At 36.0% G+C, this 19658-nt stretch overlaps 1 protein-coding gene across 12 annotated transcripts in view; it reads left to right on the top strand.

Moving 5' to 3' along the window:
* The window catches only part of NBEA (neurobeachin), a 707023-nt gene that overhangs the window by 573887 nt on the left and 113478 nt on the right, over positions 1 to 19658 (top strand). For all 12 annotated transcript variants that reach the window (XM_017537954.2, XM_037741813.1, XM_017537951.2 and 9 more), the window contains 3 exons: positions 14079 to 14196; positions 14510 to 14612; positions 18525 to 18640. In XM_017537954.2, the coding sequence (XP_017393443.1) occupies positions 14079 to 14196; positions 14510 to 14612; positions 18525 to 18640 (337 nt within the window). The remainder of the gene's footprint in view (positions 1 to 14078; positions 14197 to 14509; positions 14613 to 18524; positions 18641 to 19658) is intronic.

Consider the following 19658-nt stretch of genomic DNA (forward strand, 5'->3'; position numbering starts at 1 on the left):
TTCCTTGAGATGGAGTTTCGCTCTTGTCACCCAGGCTGGAGTGCAATGGTGCGATCTTGGCTCACCACAACCTCTGCCTCCCGAGTTCTAGCAATTCTCCCGCCTCAGTCTCCAGAGTAGCTGGGATTATAGGGATGCGCCACCACACCTGGCTAATTTTGTATTTTTAGTAGAGATGGGGTTTCTGCATATTGGTCAGGCTGGTCTTGAACTCCCAACCTCAGGTGATCTACCCTCAGCCTCCCAAAGTGCTGGGATTACAGACGTGAGCCACCACACCCAGCCAGTAACACTTTATATTAGAAAATTGTCAGCTACAAATAACAGATACTCTAACTAAACTGGCTTCATTAAAAATGAATAAGTAGATGATAGATAGATAGATAGATAGATAGGCTGGCTTCATTAAAATAGATGATAGGTAGATAGATAGGAAGATAGATAGGCTGGCTTCATTAAAAATAGATAGATGATGGATTGATAGATGGATGGATAGATAATAGATAGATAGATAGATAGATAGATAGATAGATAGACAGACAGATAGTTAGATAGGCAGTCCTGGATTCTGGTGACCTCCAAGGTTGATTCATCTGGTCGCAGATGCTGTCAAGAACCGAGGTGCACTGCCTGTCTTTACTCAGTGATCCTTGGTTTGCCCTCATTCTCACACTGATAGCAACATAAAATAAAATGGGAAATTTTGATCAGGCCTTCTGAGAAGCTGGAATTTTATTTAAGCTCCAATAAACCATGTTTTTTTCTCTCCCCTAAATCATAGACACCTATTGACATAGCACCAATTACTCTGTTTATACTTCTGCTGCTACAGAATAACTGTATATATACAGGGTCTCCTAGCTTAATCATTAATAGAAATTAATCAGAAGAATAAAATCAGAAATCAGATTCTATATATAACTTTTAATTCAGTCATTCAACAGATTTTTTACTGAGTCTCTACAACATACCAGGCATTGTGCTAAGTAATAGAGATACAGTAATGAGAAGAAACAAATGGTCAACAAGATTATAGTCTAGTGGGGGAGATTACATTAAAAATGAAACTATACAATGAATTTGCAAAATTACATTTGTGGTAAGTGCTGTGAAGAGAATTTGTCTCCTATAGGTACTATGAGAGTGTAATTTGTCTCCTATTGGCACTACGATAGGGAGATTTTACCTAGCTGGGGGGTCAGTTACAAAAATAGAAGCAAAAAGAGACCTCGAAGGTGAGTAGAAGTGAACTAGGCAAATAGGGGAGGGAAGATATTTCCAGAAAGGGAAGAATATGTGCACCGGCTCTGTGACAGGAAACAACCGGTATATAACAAGGGACTGAACGAAAGCCAGTGTGGCTTGACCTCAAGGGCAAAGTGGAATCTGATGCATCAGGAGCAGGAGACCTGTTGTGTGCACCACTAACCCCATCCCATCTCTTTTGGTGTTGGCTCTGCTTCCTCAGAGCTCCTGCTGCCTTATGATTTTTATTATTGACTGCTTTCTTGCTGTCTTCTGGCTTCTTCCCACTGTCCTGTTCAGGCTGTCTCTGAATATCTCAAATTCAAAAATGAAGAGATATTCTCTGATTGGATCAGCCAGCCAAATTTGTGATCGCACGGCTCTGATAGTTTTCACAATCAGGCTGTGGTTACCCTACTTAGATGACTGCAAGTGGAGTATCCCTTGTCTCAAATGCATGGGATCAGAAGTGTTGCAGATTTTGAATTTTTTTCACATTTTGGATATATATAATGAGACATTTCAGGGATGGGACCTACCTCTAAAAATAAAGTTTATTTATATTTCATACAGCTTATACATTTAGCCTGAATGTAGTATTATACAATATTTGTGTGCATGAAGCAAAGTTTGTATACTGAACCATCAAAAGCAAAGGTGTCACTACCTCAGCCACTCATGTGGACAGTCTGTGGTTATGTGACATCGTTATCATTTCTGACAATGAATTTATATGCTACTGATAAGAAAGCATTTCCTTACACTTATTCATAATACGTACATAACAGTAAAAAAAATGACACACCATTAACAGTGTAAAAACAATGTGTTCAGTGTAACAGCAGCACGGTAGCATCACAGAATACCTGGGTCAGCTGTTAAACAGCAGCAACAACAGACAGTGCAGGCTTTCAGTCTCTACCTGCTGTGCTCGGTTTTGATTAGAAGGTAGGATGCTGCACATTAACCTCCATGAGGACATTGAATAAACAGTATGTCACATGCCTACCTGTTGACTGCGACCTGTCACATGAGGTCAGTTGTGGAATTTTCTACTTGTGGCTTCATGTTAGCACTCAAAAAGTTTCCTATTTGGGAACATTTTGGATTTTGTGTTTCTAGATTAGAGATGCTTAACCTGTACCTTTATATTAGCTACTCACCCTGGTTCAATCCAGGGTGGTGACATCATTGGTAATAAACATGGTATAAAGGAACTTTTCAGAAGAGGGCATCACCCGTGTTCTCTCCAGTCCATAACAAATTGAGAATCACTCTGGAATATTTTAATATGGTTGGTTTCAATCATTATAGACCATGTAGATCAAAAACTTTTTACACGTGTTTATCACTAAATAAAAATAAAGAAAAATATTTGTAATTCATTAGTATGTTAAATTACTGCTATGTGCTAGGTTCTGTGCTTGGTAGGAAGAATGCAGAAATACACAGAATTCCTGCCCTCAGTGAGTTCATAGGTTAGTGGGAGACACTGGAAGTCAACCAACAATTATAGTTTGGTAAATATTTTTAAAAGGTACAGGGTACCTTTTTATAAAAAGATTCAGGGGTCTCAGTGGGAGCAGCAGGGTCTCCTAGCTTAATCATTAGTAGAAGTTAATCAGAAAAACAAAATCAGAAAGGATCTGCCAGTCAGAAGAAATTTGCAGGGGCACAAAAGTGTGGCAGAACATGATGGCATGCTGGGGAGCTGAGAAGTGTTCAGGATGGTTAGAATTTAAGAGCGAGGCTAGGCCGTGTGCGGTGGCTCAAGCCTATAATCCCAGCACTTTGGGAGGCCGAGGCAGGCAGATCGCAAGGTCAGAGATCCAGATGATCCTGGCCAACGTGGTGAAACCCTGTCTCTACTAAAAATACAAAAAAATTAGCTGGGCATGGTGGCACACGCCTGTAGTCCCAGGTACTCAGGAGGCTGAGGCAGGAGAATTGCCTGAACCCGGGAGGCGGAGGTTGCAGTGAGCCGAGATCCAGCCACTGCACTCCAGCCTGGCACCTGGCGACAGAGCAAGACTCTGTCTCAAAAAAAAAAAAAAAAAGTTGAGGCAGAATGCACATTGTGGCTAAATAGGAGATTTTATTCTACTTTTAATAATCATATTTGCCACTTTTTAAGTACCTACTGTGTACCATAGTGTATATGCTTAATATGCATAAACTGTTCTATGATTTTGATTTTCATGACGTTAGGATATGAATTTTTTAAAGATATATTAAAATTAAAAAGTGCACCAGTATTTGTAATACATGCAGTTTTCTCTAGCTTAACATAAAGAAATGTTAACTAGAGAAAAGAAAAAATTTTTTTTTAGTTAAAGCATGTTTGACTATTGCAACAATCATTACTGAAGCTCTACCCTATAATCTTGTTTCATTCTGGTTGTATCTAAAATTTGAATATGAAATATTTTCAAAAAGAGAAAATAATTTGCCTTGACAACTTATAATATCTATAAAACCAGACCCTACTACCAAATTAGCTAAAACAAAAACCTTTAACCCAGAACTGCAAATGATCTGAAATGGAAGAAAATAAGTCAGTCTATAGAGAGAAGACATAAATATAACTAGTTTAAAAATTGGCAGTATGCAGAATAATGCAAAGAGAAGTTAGTATATTCAGTATAGAAATGAAAATAAATACTGGAAACTAGAAATTTGGTTCTTTTCAGTAGTATAGAGTTCTGGTCTCCCCACCTCATCCCTTTTTAAAATAGTAGCAGAGAGAAACATTTAAGATTTTAGAGTATGCCAAATTTGAGAAAATGAGGAAACACAGCCAAAGATACAATATTTACACATAAGGACACTCTCATGAGTAGAACAAAAATGAAGCAACTGTGCCAGCATCATTTTTAATTTTGACAGTTTTACGATGATTTGAGAGTAGATGAAGTAGACACAGAGGACTTCAGCTGCAACTCAGTTTGTTTGTAAATTAAATTTTAAAATATTTTACTCAACAAAAATTGAGTTCTTTCTATGTTCAAGTTCTATAAGGAATACAAAAATAGAATACAACTCAGTCTCTATGCTCATTAAGTATATTTTTAGGGCATTTATTTAATAAGATAGATCAATTTAAAAGTACCTGCCACAATGTAAGAAGAAGTACAAATAATTCTGTTTTGAGTAGTTCCTGGTTCTTTACTAATGGATATAAGATACCGTTTACATAGATTTGGAACAGTATTGCATTTCTGTAGTCCAGTTGGCATCTACATGCAGCCACAGCAAGGATTTCAAAAGTGCAAGTTTCATTGTATCACCTCTTGCTTTGTTAAAAATCTTATAGCGGCTCTCCATTTTCCATTTTTCTCAGACCAGAGTCCAAACTCTAATGTGGGTTATGAGATCCATCCCCATATCCTGCTGCCCACTCACCCTTTATTGTTCTTACTTTATTTTTCACCTCTTGGCCCCTTACAATATATGCACACAGTCTGGGCCCATTGCCCCCACCTCTCAGCACTGTGTTTGTGTATATTTACTACATGTTTACATATGCGTTGTTCCTTCTGCTTGGGACTTCCTTTTTCCCACTCCCCTGCCTTTTTCCATTATTTGTGATTTTCCACCAGACTGTGAACTCCTGGAGATCAGGAGCTCTGATTCTCCTGTTCAACATTGGCTCATAATGGTCAGCTGATAAATATTTGTTAAATGAAAATAACTGAAGAAAAATAAAATTGATAACTCATGAGGACACTTGGTAGAAAAGAGCTGACCTAATTATGGGCTCGTTTTAAAGTAAAAAGAAGCCTTCTTACAGTTTATCACTACTAATCATGGGACTGGTAGCTGATGTCCCAAATACTGGGATTCATAGTTAAGAGATTAGTACTAAGATTCCAGTAACGTCTAGAATACAAACTACTGTTAAAGAAACAATAAGTGTGGCTTTTAGTTCAGTAAAAGGTTTTATGCTGTGGTCCAAATTTTCTACATCCTTTTTGGTGATGTCATCGACAAAGATGAGAACCAGAGATCCGCAGGGGTGTCTGTGTGTATGTGTGTGTGTCTGTCCACATGCACAAAAAGGTAGGGAATAATTGCCATAGTAGGCTAACATTTGTTCAGCACTTCCTGTGTGCCAGGCACTGTGCTGAGCATTTTTTAAAAGGAGCTGCTAATATCTCATTCAATCTCGCAACGACCCCAGGAAGTTAGGCACCATTATTTTTTCCCCATCTTTGGATAAGAAAACTGAAACATCAAAAATTAAGTATCTTACCTGAGGTCTCACAACTAATAAGAGAGGTAGACCCAGGGGAAGCCTTAAGTCTAAGATAAGCAGGTTCATAGATTGATGAATTAGAGGGAAAAAAAATCAAGTTTTTAAATCAGAAGTCCTCTATGGATGAGCTGCCTATAATTTCCCTAATCGTAAGATGCTTTGACCCTACTGTATACCCATATGCCCGTGTACCAATAATGGCTGTGCTTAGGAATGTTTAACCTCAGAATTATAACAACATTGTTTAATTTTTATTGAGGATATATTTTCTGGAAACCATTTTTCCAGCTTTATTTCTTGATTATTTTTGTTTGCCTCACAGTTAAAACATTTCCATTTTTTCCCATTTTCAATTTTATACTACTGAATTGTTTTTATCAGGATTAATTCTTTTCCATGTAAGTTTTAGGAAATGATTTGGTTCTGTGATCAATCTTTTGGTCCATATTACATTTTACTGACTATAGTGCCTGCCCTTGACAATTTTGTTTTGATGATTGTATTTGTTATTAATTGAATAAAAGGCTAAAGTGAAACTCTTCTATCAGATATTTGAAGATTTCTTTATTGTGTAGGAGTGGCCTATAGCAGTTGTTCTCTTTTCTTCACCAGTATGGTAAAATAATTTTGTAAAGCTGTATACCACGTTGCACATGTTAACAATTAAAATTTTCCATAAGTTTAAATACTTTAAAAAGACATGATACCTAGTATGTTCTAAATACTATTATTTTAAAATAAAATTGTTATAATACTTTTCAGATATATCCAGTAGAATAAAATATATCAAGTAGAATAGTGATTTGATTACTATTATTATCTGTTTTAAAATATACAAATAAGCTCTTTTTTGAAATGAACATTTTATATAATTTCTCTTTCAACTTATACTTCCTTTCAATTCATTCCCCCAAATTTACCTAATCTAAAACAATTTGTGCTTGTGAGTCTTTTTTGATCACTATATTATACTACTCTGAAAAAAGTGGATATACTTACTGATTAAAACTTTAACTTTTTAGGTTCCTGAGATCATAAAATTCTAAGTATTTAAAATTTTTATTCTGAAATAAATTGTTACTAATGCTATTAGCATACAATCATACAAGAGAATAAATAAATTGTGAACTTTGAAAAATAATTATCAAGCATAAAAGTAAAATTATATTAGGAATTTATCACTTTTTTTTTGAGACGGAATCTCACTGTGTTGGCCAGGCTGGAATGCAGTGGCGCAATCTCGGCTCTGCCTCCTGGGTTCAAGCGATTCTCCTGCCTCAGCCTCCCCAGTAGCTGGGACTACAGGCATGTGCCACCACGCCCAGCTAGTTTTTTGGTATTTTTAGTAGAGATGGGGTTTCACTGTGTTAGCCAGAATGGTCTCAGTCTCCTGACCTAATAATTCACCCACCTTGGCCTCCCAAAGTGCTGAGATATGGCGCCCTGCTAGAAATTCATCTCTTAAAAGAGATGAATAGTTAACACATCCACATTTGAATATTACTTGTTTCTAGAACAATACAGGAATCAATATTAGAGCTACTTGTAACTTTCTTTTTCATAGAGGTGTTGAAAAATCTTGTTCACATAAGTAAATAGGATGTCGAAGTTGTATTAGAGCAATTTACTCAATGTTTTCTACTTCCAAGTTGTGTGCTAAATATCACATAATGATATATCATCAGAAATTATTTTTAATTATCTCTCAATCGATAGCCCATTTAGATCCGACTTCTCCTCATTGAAAGTAAAGAACTGGGAAAACATATGACTTGCAAAAGGATTTTTTTTTTCAGTCCAGTCACTGGGGACATTCACTTTCCAATGCCTCCATCAGGTATTTTGAATCATCCCATTTGAGGCTTCTACCCCTCAGCAGATCTTACACCCCAATCAATATACCATAGAGAAATACCATTTATTTTATTTTATTTTATTTTTTTCTTTTTTGAGATGGAGTCTCATTCTGTTGCCAGTATACAGTGCAGTGGTGCCATCTTGGCTCACTGAAACCTCCACCTCCCAGGTTCAACCAATTCTCCTGCCTCAGCCTTCCAAGTAGCTGGGACTACATTACAGGCAGGCGCCACCACGCCCAGCTAATTTTTGTATTTTTAGTAGAGACAGGGTTTCATCATGTTGACCAGGATGGCCTCAATCTCTTGACCTCATGATCCGCCCACCTCAGCCTCCCAAAGTGCTAGGATTACAGGCATGAGCCACCCTGCCTGGACTTTATTTTTTAAGTAGGAGAATGACAATGTGAAAAAGGAGATGGGAAAGAGAACATGCACTATCTTGTGTTTCTCCACATCTTTGATAGGAAAATAGCATTACCAAGACATGTGGTGAGAAGTGGGAAGAGAGTGCTCCATAGTTCCTCCCCACATCCTCACTGCATGTGCCACACAGCAGGTATCAGTCAGAGGTGGTCTTCCACGTGGTCATTTTTGAAGTCAAGCCTCTACCACCTTGTAGTTCGACTTTCCCTCAGGGTCTTGGAATCCTCTCCATTCAGCTGACAGTTTCAAAAACAGCATGGATGATCACATATGAGTGTGAACCTGAAATTTCTTTTGAACTCTTCTACTTGAATATATTTGCTATAATCCTGAGCCATTGCCACAGATTTCAATTTCATATGGAATTATAAAAGTAACAGGGATTTGTAACTTTAAATTGCACCACAACAAGCCCTTTAAACTGATGAAACTGCAAGTGTCAATTGAATATGACAACCTTAGGAACTCTGAAAAGAGTTTGCCCAGCCTTCTGCAGCATTTTCATCAATTCATAATAGGAAATTCAACTGGAAACAAAATTTAGATTTTTCATATTCAAAGAAAAAAATTTGTAATACTTGTGCTAATATATGTGTTAGATGATTAGAGATCAGCAAAGCTATCACTAAACAAGTACTTTTTTAGGTTGCACAATATTTCGCTTCCTTAAAAAGAAAAAAAGATGAAACTTTTTTCATCTGTGATTTGACAGCCATTTACATATTTCTGACAGCACATACATGTATGATACACATGAGTGCACAGCAGCCTTGTTTTTTTCAACATGATCATCAGATAATGTGTTAAGCACACATTTGGGTAGGTGGTTTACAAGGGATTTCTATGACATTTGTGTTGTATTACTTTGTATGTACTTTAGTTTCTATGTACTTTCTGTGTACTTTACTTCATAAGTGAACAAAAGTTCATAAATGAATGGGGCAGGCCTCAGGGCATAAAGCTGGCATGAACTCTCTCCTTTCACTTCTTCTGGATATTAAGCAATTAGCTCAGTATAGTTCCTTGGTCACTTAAGAAAATCACAAAGTTCCATAAGATTTGGGGTCAAGATGCTTTAATATTCTTGCTTATGATCTATATGATGTTTCAAAAATTGTGTTTATTCAGTTCTCAGAAAATGAAACTGGATAGGATAGTATTTGTTGATTAGATTTCATTGTATATTAAATAATCTGAAAAAATAGGCAGGCAAAAGCTAGATGATATGGGAAGCTTGGCTTAAGAAAGAAAACAAAACCACAAACCTCAAGTATACGTGAAAGTACTCAAATGACTTAGAAAAATATCTTGGACTATAATAAAAAACAAACTTAAAGAATTATTACAGAATTTCCTTAAACTTATAGAAAATTATGTAACTAGTAAAGGTATAAATAAAACAGACAATTTTATAGTATCAGGGCTTGATACCCAGGGCTGGGCTTGATGCCCAAATTTTTTAGACCTGGGCTTGATGCCCAGATTTTTATAGACATGTGCCATAAATGTAGTAATCAACTATGATTGATATTCCTTTACATGTACGGAATGTATACAGATTAATTCCTCATCACTTGCCTGAAGTAGCATCCCATCCAGTCATTCTCCCTGCACCCCCGTCCCACAGCATTCCACTCTATCTTCCATGTCCCTCCCTAGTGCTGTACCTCAGATCTCACTCTGCCACCTTCCTGCTAAGCTTCAGGACTTTCCCATTGCCTGTGAGCAGAGCAGGGCCAAGGAACCTTGGGGTATGGTCCACGGAAGCCACAGTGATGAAATTTATCTGAGTACCACTGTTTTATCTTAACAGTTCATTCGTTTTTGCATTTTATCCAGCCCGTGTTAATTTTACTACAAAAGTGTTTTACCAGAAATAAAACTGATGCTCAAGAGGAGTACAGATGATATTCTTTGACACACCTTAATATACATTTTCTCATGTGAGAGGCATAAGTCTATAACATCAGGTCAAAATTGCTTAGCGTAAAGCCCTTCCATAACTCCTTTGGAGTCAAGGAATCCTTTTTTGTAAAGGTAGTGTCTTCTCAGAATGGGATCTAAGCCAGTCAGAAGTTCTATGGTAGTACAAATTAAACTACTAGAAAAGGGAAACCAGCTCTGTTTAGATTGCTTTTTTGGTTCTTGATTAAAGTCAGTAGAGGTGTTTGGTGGACTCTACCATTAGGACATAAGCATGAGAAGTCTGAAGGCCACATTAGAGAGAGCTTCTCGGGTTAGCAGAGGAGTCAAAAATGCACACATTTTGTCAGATTTCTTTAGAACCTTCCCCATGTGTATTATTTCTATCAGTTTCCCATTGTGATTTATTAAATAAACAAATGTATGTGGAGCACATATGTGCCAAACACTATTTTAGGTACCATGTATTGAACAGTGAATAGGATAGATGAGAGAGTACTGTTCTCATGGAACTTTCATATCACAGGGAGGGGACAGACAAAAAACAATTAAGAAAATTAATCATTTTCATGTGCAGAATTAAAGCAATGATAAAATAGGCCAGGTATGCTGGCTCATGCCTGTAACCCCAGCACTTTAGGAAGCTGAGGTGATGGGCTGATTGTTTGAGGTCAGGAGTTTGAGACCATCCTGGCCAATGTGGTGGAGCCCCATCTCTACTAAAAATACAAAAATTAGCCAGGTTTGGTGGTACACACTGTAGTTCCAGCTACTCAGAAGGCTGAGGCAGGAGAATCACATGTAACCAGGAGGCAGAGGTTACTGTGAATCGAGATGGCGCCACTGCACTACAGCATGGCCAACACAATGAGACACCGGCTCAAAAAAAAAAAAAAAAAAAAAAGACACCAAATTGATAAAATAGAAAAGAGAGTTACATGATAACTCTTAAATTGCACATCAGAAAAGACAGCTGAGAGTAGTAGATCTAAAAATTGCACATCAGAAAAGACTGCTGAGAGTAGTAGATCTAAAAATTATTTAAATATAAAAATGTATTATGGAATGAAACTTTTTTTAAATAAAGAAATTTTAGGATAATTTTATTTCATAATCAGTCTTGAAGGAAACAAGCAGGGAAAGCAGGAGGTAGTTTGCTATTAAAAAAAAAAGAAAAAAGAAAGAAAATGGCCATAGGCTCCATAATTCCTAGCAGGGAATTATGGCTAGCTCAGAGCATTGTCTCTCATCAGCCCTTTTAAGATTTCAGATGCTTAAATATAACAGAGGTTATTGTAAAGTAATCAGGCAGATTTTTTGAAAAGCATATATGAACATATGTATAAATAATTTTTCTTCCCATGTCCTCTTTGGTAAGAGCTATACATTTATTTAAATAATGCTGCCATTGTTCAAAACAGCTTTGAATCTGTCTTTCAGAATTTGCTTCTTAAGCCAATTAGAAGCTACTTGAAAAATCATTTTCTTTTAATTTTATTATCTCTCCTTGTCCTCTTTGCCTTCAAGCTTAACTGATCTTGTTTCTTTTTTTCTTTCTGCAGAGGGTCCCTGAGGACCATTATGGTCCCAGGCTGGAGCAAAGAGAATGGTGATAGGAAAACTTTGTGTATTGGTTGGGATCCAATCAGCGGAGAGGAATCAGAGAGGAATTTAGACAGGGAAAGTGTAATATGATTAAAAAATAAATTATGCTAGGAGATTGGAGGAACAAGGGAATGGCTACTAAGAAATAAAGATAACTCTAAAGAATATCACATATGAGGAGTAGCCAGTACCCTGAGGGCTGTTACAGAAACCCCCAGGCTTGTTGGGGAAGGCATGGCTGTAGTTCACTGAATGGTAGAGAAGTCACTTGCTGGAGCTCTGCCTTCTGGAAGCTTCCAAAAATTCACCATCCAGGGAGTTGGTGAAACCATTGATGGGACGTGTCTCACCAGAAACACTGTGCTACAAAATGGCTCGAGGCGAGGGGAGTACTGAGAAAACTGCTGGTCACTGAGTGCTGGGGCATCATGCATCCCAGGAGCCAGTGCCGGACAACAGGAGCCTGCCGAGTGAACACACCAGAACAGAGAGGAACAAAAACCCTTTCTCCCATGTGGCCTCTTCAGTGCGCTTTCCTGACAAAGTTTAATGCTATGCTAGGTAGCAAAAGAAAAATATTTTACTGGCACAGGTTCATTTTCACAGAGCAAGCAATTAAGGATGAATTTGGACATGGAAGGCCAGAAATTAATAATTGGCACAGATTATAAAATAGAGTTTTACATTGTGCACTTAAAGAGTCAAACTAACATGCTTTTTGGAGCCACCTACTTGCTATAATATAAAAACTGATAACATGCTTAATGGAAGGAAATGCTTTGTCAAATTTTCGTTATACCATAGCTCCAGATGAGTCAAAATATGACTGTGTGTGTATACATATGTAGAGCTAGAAATACAGATACAGATGTCTTTCTGTGGTAACACTTGGTATAAGGGAGCCAACACAGCTTTCGTGAGAAGATCTGTAATTTTTTTCTGATATTATGTTCATTTTACTGTTTTTTTAAATGGCCATAATATTTTTATTTTCTTAGTGAAATAATGGTTATAGCTGAAGATAGATTTTGTTGTTGTGGCTGTGTAGTCTTAAAAAGTTTTCTACTTGACAGAATAAAATAAAATGTTAATCCTGCATCAGCATTCCTTTCCTTTTTAAAACTTACGCTGGTCTATGAAATTCAAATATGGAAACCATTATAGCCAGCTAAGAATTTATAGGAATAAATTGTGACAAGTTATTATAACCCTTTTGTGCAATGTCTTTAAAAACCAAAATGCATTTCGAAACCAAACCAGTTGTCACATGATGCTTAACAACAAGGAGATAAAAATTCATGAACGGAACTTAATAGCCAGAGCCATGAACTTCATATTCTTTGTCTCTGCTTAAACTAACCATTTCTAGGTATCATTATCACTGTTTTTCAGGTGCCAAAAACCAGATGGAGTTAAATAATTTTTTCAAAATCCTATAGTTGGTAAATAGCAGAGCTGAGATTTAAATAGGAATCTGAATGACTCCAAAGTGTTTTAGGGTTTAAATAGACATCTGACTGCCTCCAGAAACCTTTTAATGTCTATAGAAAGACAGAAACTGAATTAAGGGTTACAAAATGGGATTTTTGAAAATTAAAGTCCAAAACATTATACACATGTATATTTCCTAGAGAAAGGAAATGTAAAAAGGAACTTTATAACTTGTTTTCAAAGCTTAAGGAATATAATATATGTAAAACTCGGTAACTGTTTTCATTTCCACCAAAGCAAAGTACAGTAGCATATACCAAAGCAAGTAGACAAAGCCTCTATGAATTGTCAATGTAAATTGGTGTATCAGGAAGGAATGTGCTTGCTGCAGACTTGAGGACAGTAGCTTAATCAAATACAGATTAGATACATGGTAACCAGAGTCTAGATATGGATGGTTGCTGTCATTGTTTCAGTAGCTCAATATTAGAACTAACCGTCCTCTCATAGTTACACAATTGCTGCTACAGTTTCAGCCCATCACATCTCCATTCAAGCTAGAAGGGCAAAGGGGTGTGCCAGCTACATGTGACTCACTTCATCAGCTTTTCTCAAACATCCTCAACTGCTTTTGGCTTTGATCTCATTAATCAGTGCTTGGCCTAATGTCCTCCAGCAAATATACTAGGGAATTTGGGGAAGCAGGGAATATCATCAGCCAGACTCTACCCAGCTCATACTTTTTGTAAATAAAATTTTGTTGGCACTCTTCTATACCCCTTTATTTACACGTTGTCTATGGCTCCTTTCATGTTACAATAGCAAAACTGAGTAGTTGCAGGTAAGACCATCTAGCCTGCAAAGCCTAAATATATTCACTCTCTGACCTTTTACAGAAAAGTCTGCTGACCACTGAATTAGACCAGCCATGATCCATTGACTGGGGTTGACTCTATGGACACTCTGGGGATAACTGGGCTTCCACTAAGCAAGGAAGAAAGGGGAGAAACGATAATGGAAAGAGCCAATAATATATGTCTCACAGGTGGTCACCTGGTCTAGTTAATTATATAAAAGACCCAAAAGTGAGAATATATTTTTGGTTTTAAGTCACAGGGTCTCCTTGAACATACAGTTTTTCTACTCCATCAAGAGCCAACCAAGACAATTTAGAAGGGCAGAAAGTTTGCAAATACAAAGTATCGAATTATTGACAATGTTGTGATAGACCATGAATTCATTTCTAATTTTCTGACTTTTACTAAGATACTGTGAGAGTAGGTCTTAAATTCGTATTTTATTGATTGACATGTCCCTTTAAACTGTTTTTACTTTAGGTTCTTGCATACACTGAGGGACTTCATGGAAAATGGATGTTCAGCGAGATACGAGCTGTATTTTCAAGACGTTACCTTCTGCAAAACACTGCTTTGGAAGTATTTATGGCAAACCGAAGTAAGTTCCCTTAAATATTTTGAAAGACAATGTGCTCATATTTAGATATTATTTACTTACATGGTATGATAATGTCTTGATTTTTCCCACTGTATTTCTGATATACTCTAGCTTAAAAAAATTATTTTTAAAAAAGTAAAAAAAGAATGAATTTGTTTGAAATGTTAACCCTAGGTTTCTCATGGATGAAGTTAAACTGAAAGCTGATTTTCCATGAAGGCTTATTGCCTTTACAATTAAATCATGATAGGCACCTGAAGATGATTTATAAAGTTGACAGCTAACTTTCCTGTTTTTTTTCTTCTTACCACAGCCTCAGTTATGTTTAATTTCCCTGATCAAGCAACAGTAAAAAAGGTTGTCTATAGCTTGCCTCGGGTTGGAGTAGGGACCAGCTATGGTTTGCCACAAGCCAGGTAATTATATCATATTACACATTATCAATGGCTTCTTAATATATTTCAATCTCAATATGATAGCAATGTAAATGTGGTTATAACACTATAATTATTTCAGAGACCAAAGAATTTTCTTGCTCTGAAGGTTATTTGTAGGGATAAGGGTTATGAAAATAGCTATTTTGAGAATGATAGAATGGCTAGGGCAGAATTTTATTTAATACATGTAAATAAGAAAGTAAAAAACTTGATTGCATATCATAGCTAGCATATAATTAAGACATTCTTGCTTGTTGAAATCTTACAAGAAACATACCAAAAGCTTCAAGAACATAAATGAGTAATTGCTATGTAATAGCATATAAATAATGTTTTTGTAAATGCTATATATAAATGCTTCTTCGTTAAAGCAATAAAACCCTTAGAGTTTATTGAGGGTAATAATCATTAATTATGGTATAGTTGTAACCACATTTTCTAGATTTTCATCTTGGTATTTTAGAAGAATCATTTTGAGATCTTGTATTATTAAAAGATACTAATCTAAGTAGAAAATATAGTAATTATATATATTGCTGTTATCAGTTCATCTGTTTTTGGCTCCAAGTAACAGAATACCTGACTGAAAAAGGCTTAAACAATAGGGTATTTTGATGTGTGTGTTTAATATAAAAGATCCGGAGTTAAGGTGCTGCCAGAATTCGTTCAGAGCTTCAATGATGTCAGAACTGTGTTGGCTTTGTACTCACAAAATCACCACTAATTCTCCAGACACCACATGTTCACACAACTGAATTACAGTAGGAAAAAGACACAAAGGATTTCTCTTTAAGCTTCTCTGTTTTAGGAAGGAATATATTTCTCAGAAGCCTAAAGCAATCTTTATCTCAAGTTCCTTTGGCCAGAATAGATTCACCTTCCCATCCCTAAAATTATCACTGCAAAAAAGGTGTGAGTTAGTTGGCTTAGCCCAATCATTCCTTGGGATATATGGAGAATATAAATTCTGATTCCTTGCCAGCTCCTACATAAACAAAAGAGGACTTCTATTGATAAAGAACAAAGGGAGATTGACTTTAGGTAGATACAACAGTGTCAACCACATGGACTGTTATGTCCTTGAGAATTATTGCACAGCACTGTGTGGATGGAGAGGAGAGCTAATCTTTGTCTAGCCTTCCTTAAATAGGCTACAGACATTTGAAAGACAGGGACTGTGTTTTATTTATCCTTTAATCTACAAGACCTAGCACAGTGCCTAATTGCAGCAGTGCTTTTTAAGTGCTATTCAGCTGAGGTTACCTTGTATTGCAACTTATCCATTCTTCTTAAGCTTACAGTGTAAGACCAACTCACTGGCATGTGTGCACATGCTCAGGATATTTGCTAGTAGAATGACAAGATTAAGATATTAGTAGATAATGAAGCACTTATATAAAATACAGGTCAAAGAAAAATGCATTTAATCTATCAAAGAAAACGAGGTTAGTTTTGCAAGACTTGTTCTTATTGAATATAAGCTGACTCATAATAATCATTACTTCCTTTCCCAAGTGCTTACATACTATTTGTTTAATCATCAATTCAAGAATTTACTCAGGAATTGACATTAAGAACTTACGAATAGGTCTAACTTTTTCCTTTTTAAGAATAATCTCCTGTCTTCTGGCATCTTTCTCAATGACCATGATTCCTAAAAGATTACTAATAGGGATTTCTGTATGGCATGTATAATTTCTCTCAGTATTCTTTGACTTGTCTGGACTGGAATTCATTTAAAACAATCAGAAGGTCTTTTATTATATTTCTTAACTATTATGAGTATTGCTTCCCTTTTAACCACGTTTGGTCTCTTTTTGGCTTTTAGAACTTTTTTTTTTTTTTTTTTCAGAGTCTCACTTAATGTTGCCCAGGCTGGAGTGCAATGGTGCAATCTCAGCTTCACTGCAGTCTTGACCTCCCCGATCTCAAGGGATCCTCCCACCTCACCCTCCAAGTAGCTGGGAATACAGACATGCGCCACCACGCCCAGCTAATTTTTGTATTTTTTGTAGTGATGGCATTTCACCATGTTGCCCAGGCTGGTCTGGAACTCTTGGACTCAGGCAATCCACCCACCTCAGCCCCGCAAAGTACAGGGATTACAGGCAAGAGCCACCATGCCCCGCTGGATGTTCATTCTTCATAAGAAAACTGAAAACAAAAGAGAGGTTCAGTAGTTTTGGCCTCTCTGTAATCCGTAATGCCATTCTATCTTCAAACATCCTTTTGTTGTCCTTGACTTGTTTCCGCCCACCAAAAGCCCAACTAATTATTAGTTTCCTAATAATATTCTCACAGACTCAGTTTTATATACTTCCTGAGATACGCATCCTTAGAAGTACCACGTGGCACTGGGGAGACACTGCATCTAGACTTAAACCTGCCACAGCTGAGTAACAATAAGCAAGCCTCGCACTTAGTAGGAATTCAGTAAATACTGGTTGAAAGAATGAATGACACTACTCAAGCAGAATATACTCTTATCTACCATAAAATAGGGAAAATATCTTTGCAAGAGATATTTTGATAATCTCTTGTGCTACATACAAGGCAATGCCTATTAAGATACCATATGAATAGAAATATTTGTTAATAATCCGTTAGTAACAGAAATAGCCTTAACTCTGTACTCAAACTGGACACCAAGGAGTCCTGAGATATCACAGTGAATTCCCAGGTTTGCTGCAGGGCATTTTTAATTTTTTTTAGGGAAAAACATCAACATTTGTCAGATACCACACAAAATCTATATGCTTGAGTTAGTTCCAAGTTTCAACTTAGAATGATTAGATAAGGCTTAATTCTTTTCAGTGACACCTCTGTGAAACTGGTGTTTGGTGGTTACTGTCTTCAAAAACAAGAACCACATAAAAAGTCAGTGTGGAACGGAAATGAATATGGTAGTGTCAGATCTGATTCCAAGGTTTCAGAAGCTGTGCAGTGTCCAACAGGCATACACACCCCATTAGTAAATGTGGTTATTTAAGAATGAAATATAAATAATTCTCTTTAAGTTTATGAGTATTATATTTTCAAATAGCTACTAAGTTGTTAAGATGTTAAATATTTATTGAGTTGTTTAGAGCTAACTACCTAATAAACAGAACTATAAGATATTTCTCTTGGCCAAGGAGCAAGAGAAATGAAAAACTATGGAGATACTAAAGGTGCCATGAATTGAAAAAGCTTGAGAACCTCTGTCAATCGGTTTAAAAACCCAATAGCTTTGTCATACTTTTCTAAATACAACCACTTTCATTATTTTTAGATGAACACATTGAACCTGGAAAGTTTCATAATTTGCACCAATTATCACAGTTTATTCCTTTAGGCTGTTCTTATGTCCCTTCTTCTTCTGGACCCATGCATTTTTCAAAGTTCCCAGTTGTTTATATTTTACATCATTACAGGGATATATATTGTATGGGCAGAGGCTGTGCATGTGTGCACACTCTGTATATGATGGCGAGTCTAAGAAGTTCATTGACATTAAGTCAAATGCGTGTAAGCAGGTACCCAACTACCTACCTACCTAGCTAGTTAACATGGAGCAGATTTGCTGTGTTGTTTAAAAGCTACTTGATTTGTCTTGAATATAGTTTTACTTTTTTTTCTTGTTGATTTGTAAAATACTCATTTGCAGCTGTTTTTACAAATAAGATTGCTTTCAGATTATTTTATCCTGAGTAATTAAGTGCATCTTCTCTATAATAGAATTCTCAAATATTGCTAATTTCTACAATTAAAATGTATTTTCTAATTCAACTAAGAAGGATACATCATAAATTATTTAAAATTAAGTATCAAACCAATGTATTAGTTTATATTAGATTTTTTTAAACTATGAATTAAAGAGACTGTGTTTGTTACGGTGTGCTTATTTGCTAGGAGGATATCATTGGCCACTCCTCGACAGCTTTATAAATCTTCCAATATGACTCAGCGCTGGCAAAGAAGGGAAATTTCAAACTTCGAATATTTGATGTTTCTTAATACTATTGCAGGTAAGACGTCTCATTCTTTAATAATATATTTATGTTCATCAAAATCATGGTATTGTGGCCTGATATATTTTTTCTCTATGGAATTCAAATGCAGCATTAGAGTAAATTTTGAAGCACTCACATTAAATTTTATCAGAAACTGTACAAGCTCATACCAAACTTTTAGATGCATTTATTGTTGAAGAGTCTTTTTCTTGCTCTCCTTCTGCCATTTCCTTTGCTGACAGCTTTGTCTGAAGGTTTATTAGAGTCAACAAACCATTGCCAGAGTGTCTGGAAATAATAATGGGAAAAGTAATTTCACTACTTTGTCATTCTCAGCGATAGCAGCTAGACAGGAGAATAACAACAGGATTCTGCCTAGTACAGATGTCACCTGGATTATGGCATGATTAGGTTACAGCATCTTTTTTCTTAAAATCTTCAAATAAAAATACAAAATCAGATTACATTTGCTAAATTATGAGTAACTGTCATCAACCTCGACAGTATCATGCTTGTAAATCAAAAGAAGTTAGTGGCATTGTTTTCTGCTAAATCAGTGGTTGTCGGTGGTTAAACCTGTCTATGAGATTTAAGTACTTCATCTTTTTTCTTAAGTTAAGCTCCAAAAGCTCTTATTCAGGTTGAATTAGAAAGAGTTTGCCAGGCTCTACTGAAAGTTTTTGCAATTAGATCAATTTAAATAACCAACATAAATAAATATGCCTACCATAATTATTGTTTTCTTATGAATGAATGCTCAAAACTGTGTATTTAGAGCAGTGTTCATCTCTGAATTATTACTTAAAAAATATAACTGTAATATTACCCCTTTTTAATCTATCATACATAAGCGTGAATATGGATACTATAGGTATATATTAAATATGGGTAATATAGGTATGTGTTAAATAGATAAGAAAAATTGATTTGTCCGCAAAATGGAATAAAGCTATTTGATATATTAAAATGCGTTTTAATTTTAATTCCAATACATTTGTGTATATATGTTCATATATGCATGCATTTATTCATA

This window comes from Cebus imitator, unplaced genomic scaffold (genome assembly GCF_001604975.1).
Source record: "Cebus imitator isolate Cc_AM_T3 unplaced genomic scaffold, Cebus_imitator-1.0 Scaffold108, whole genome shotgun sequence".
Taxonomy (NCBI): Eukaryota; Metazoa; Chordata; class Mammalia; order Primates; family Cebidae; genus Cebus; species Cebus imitator.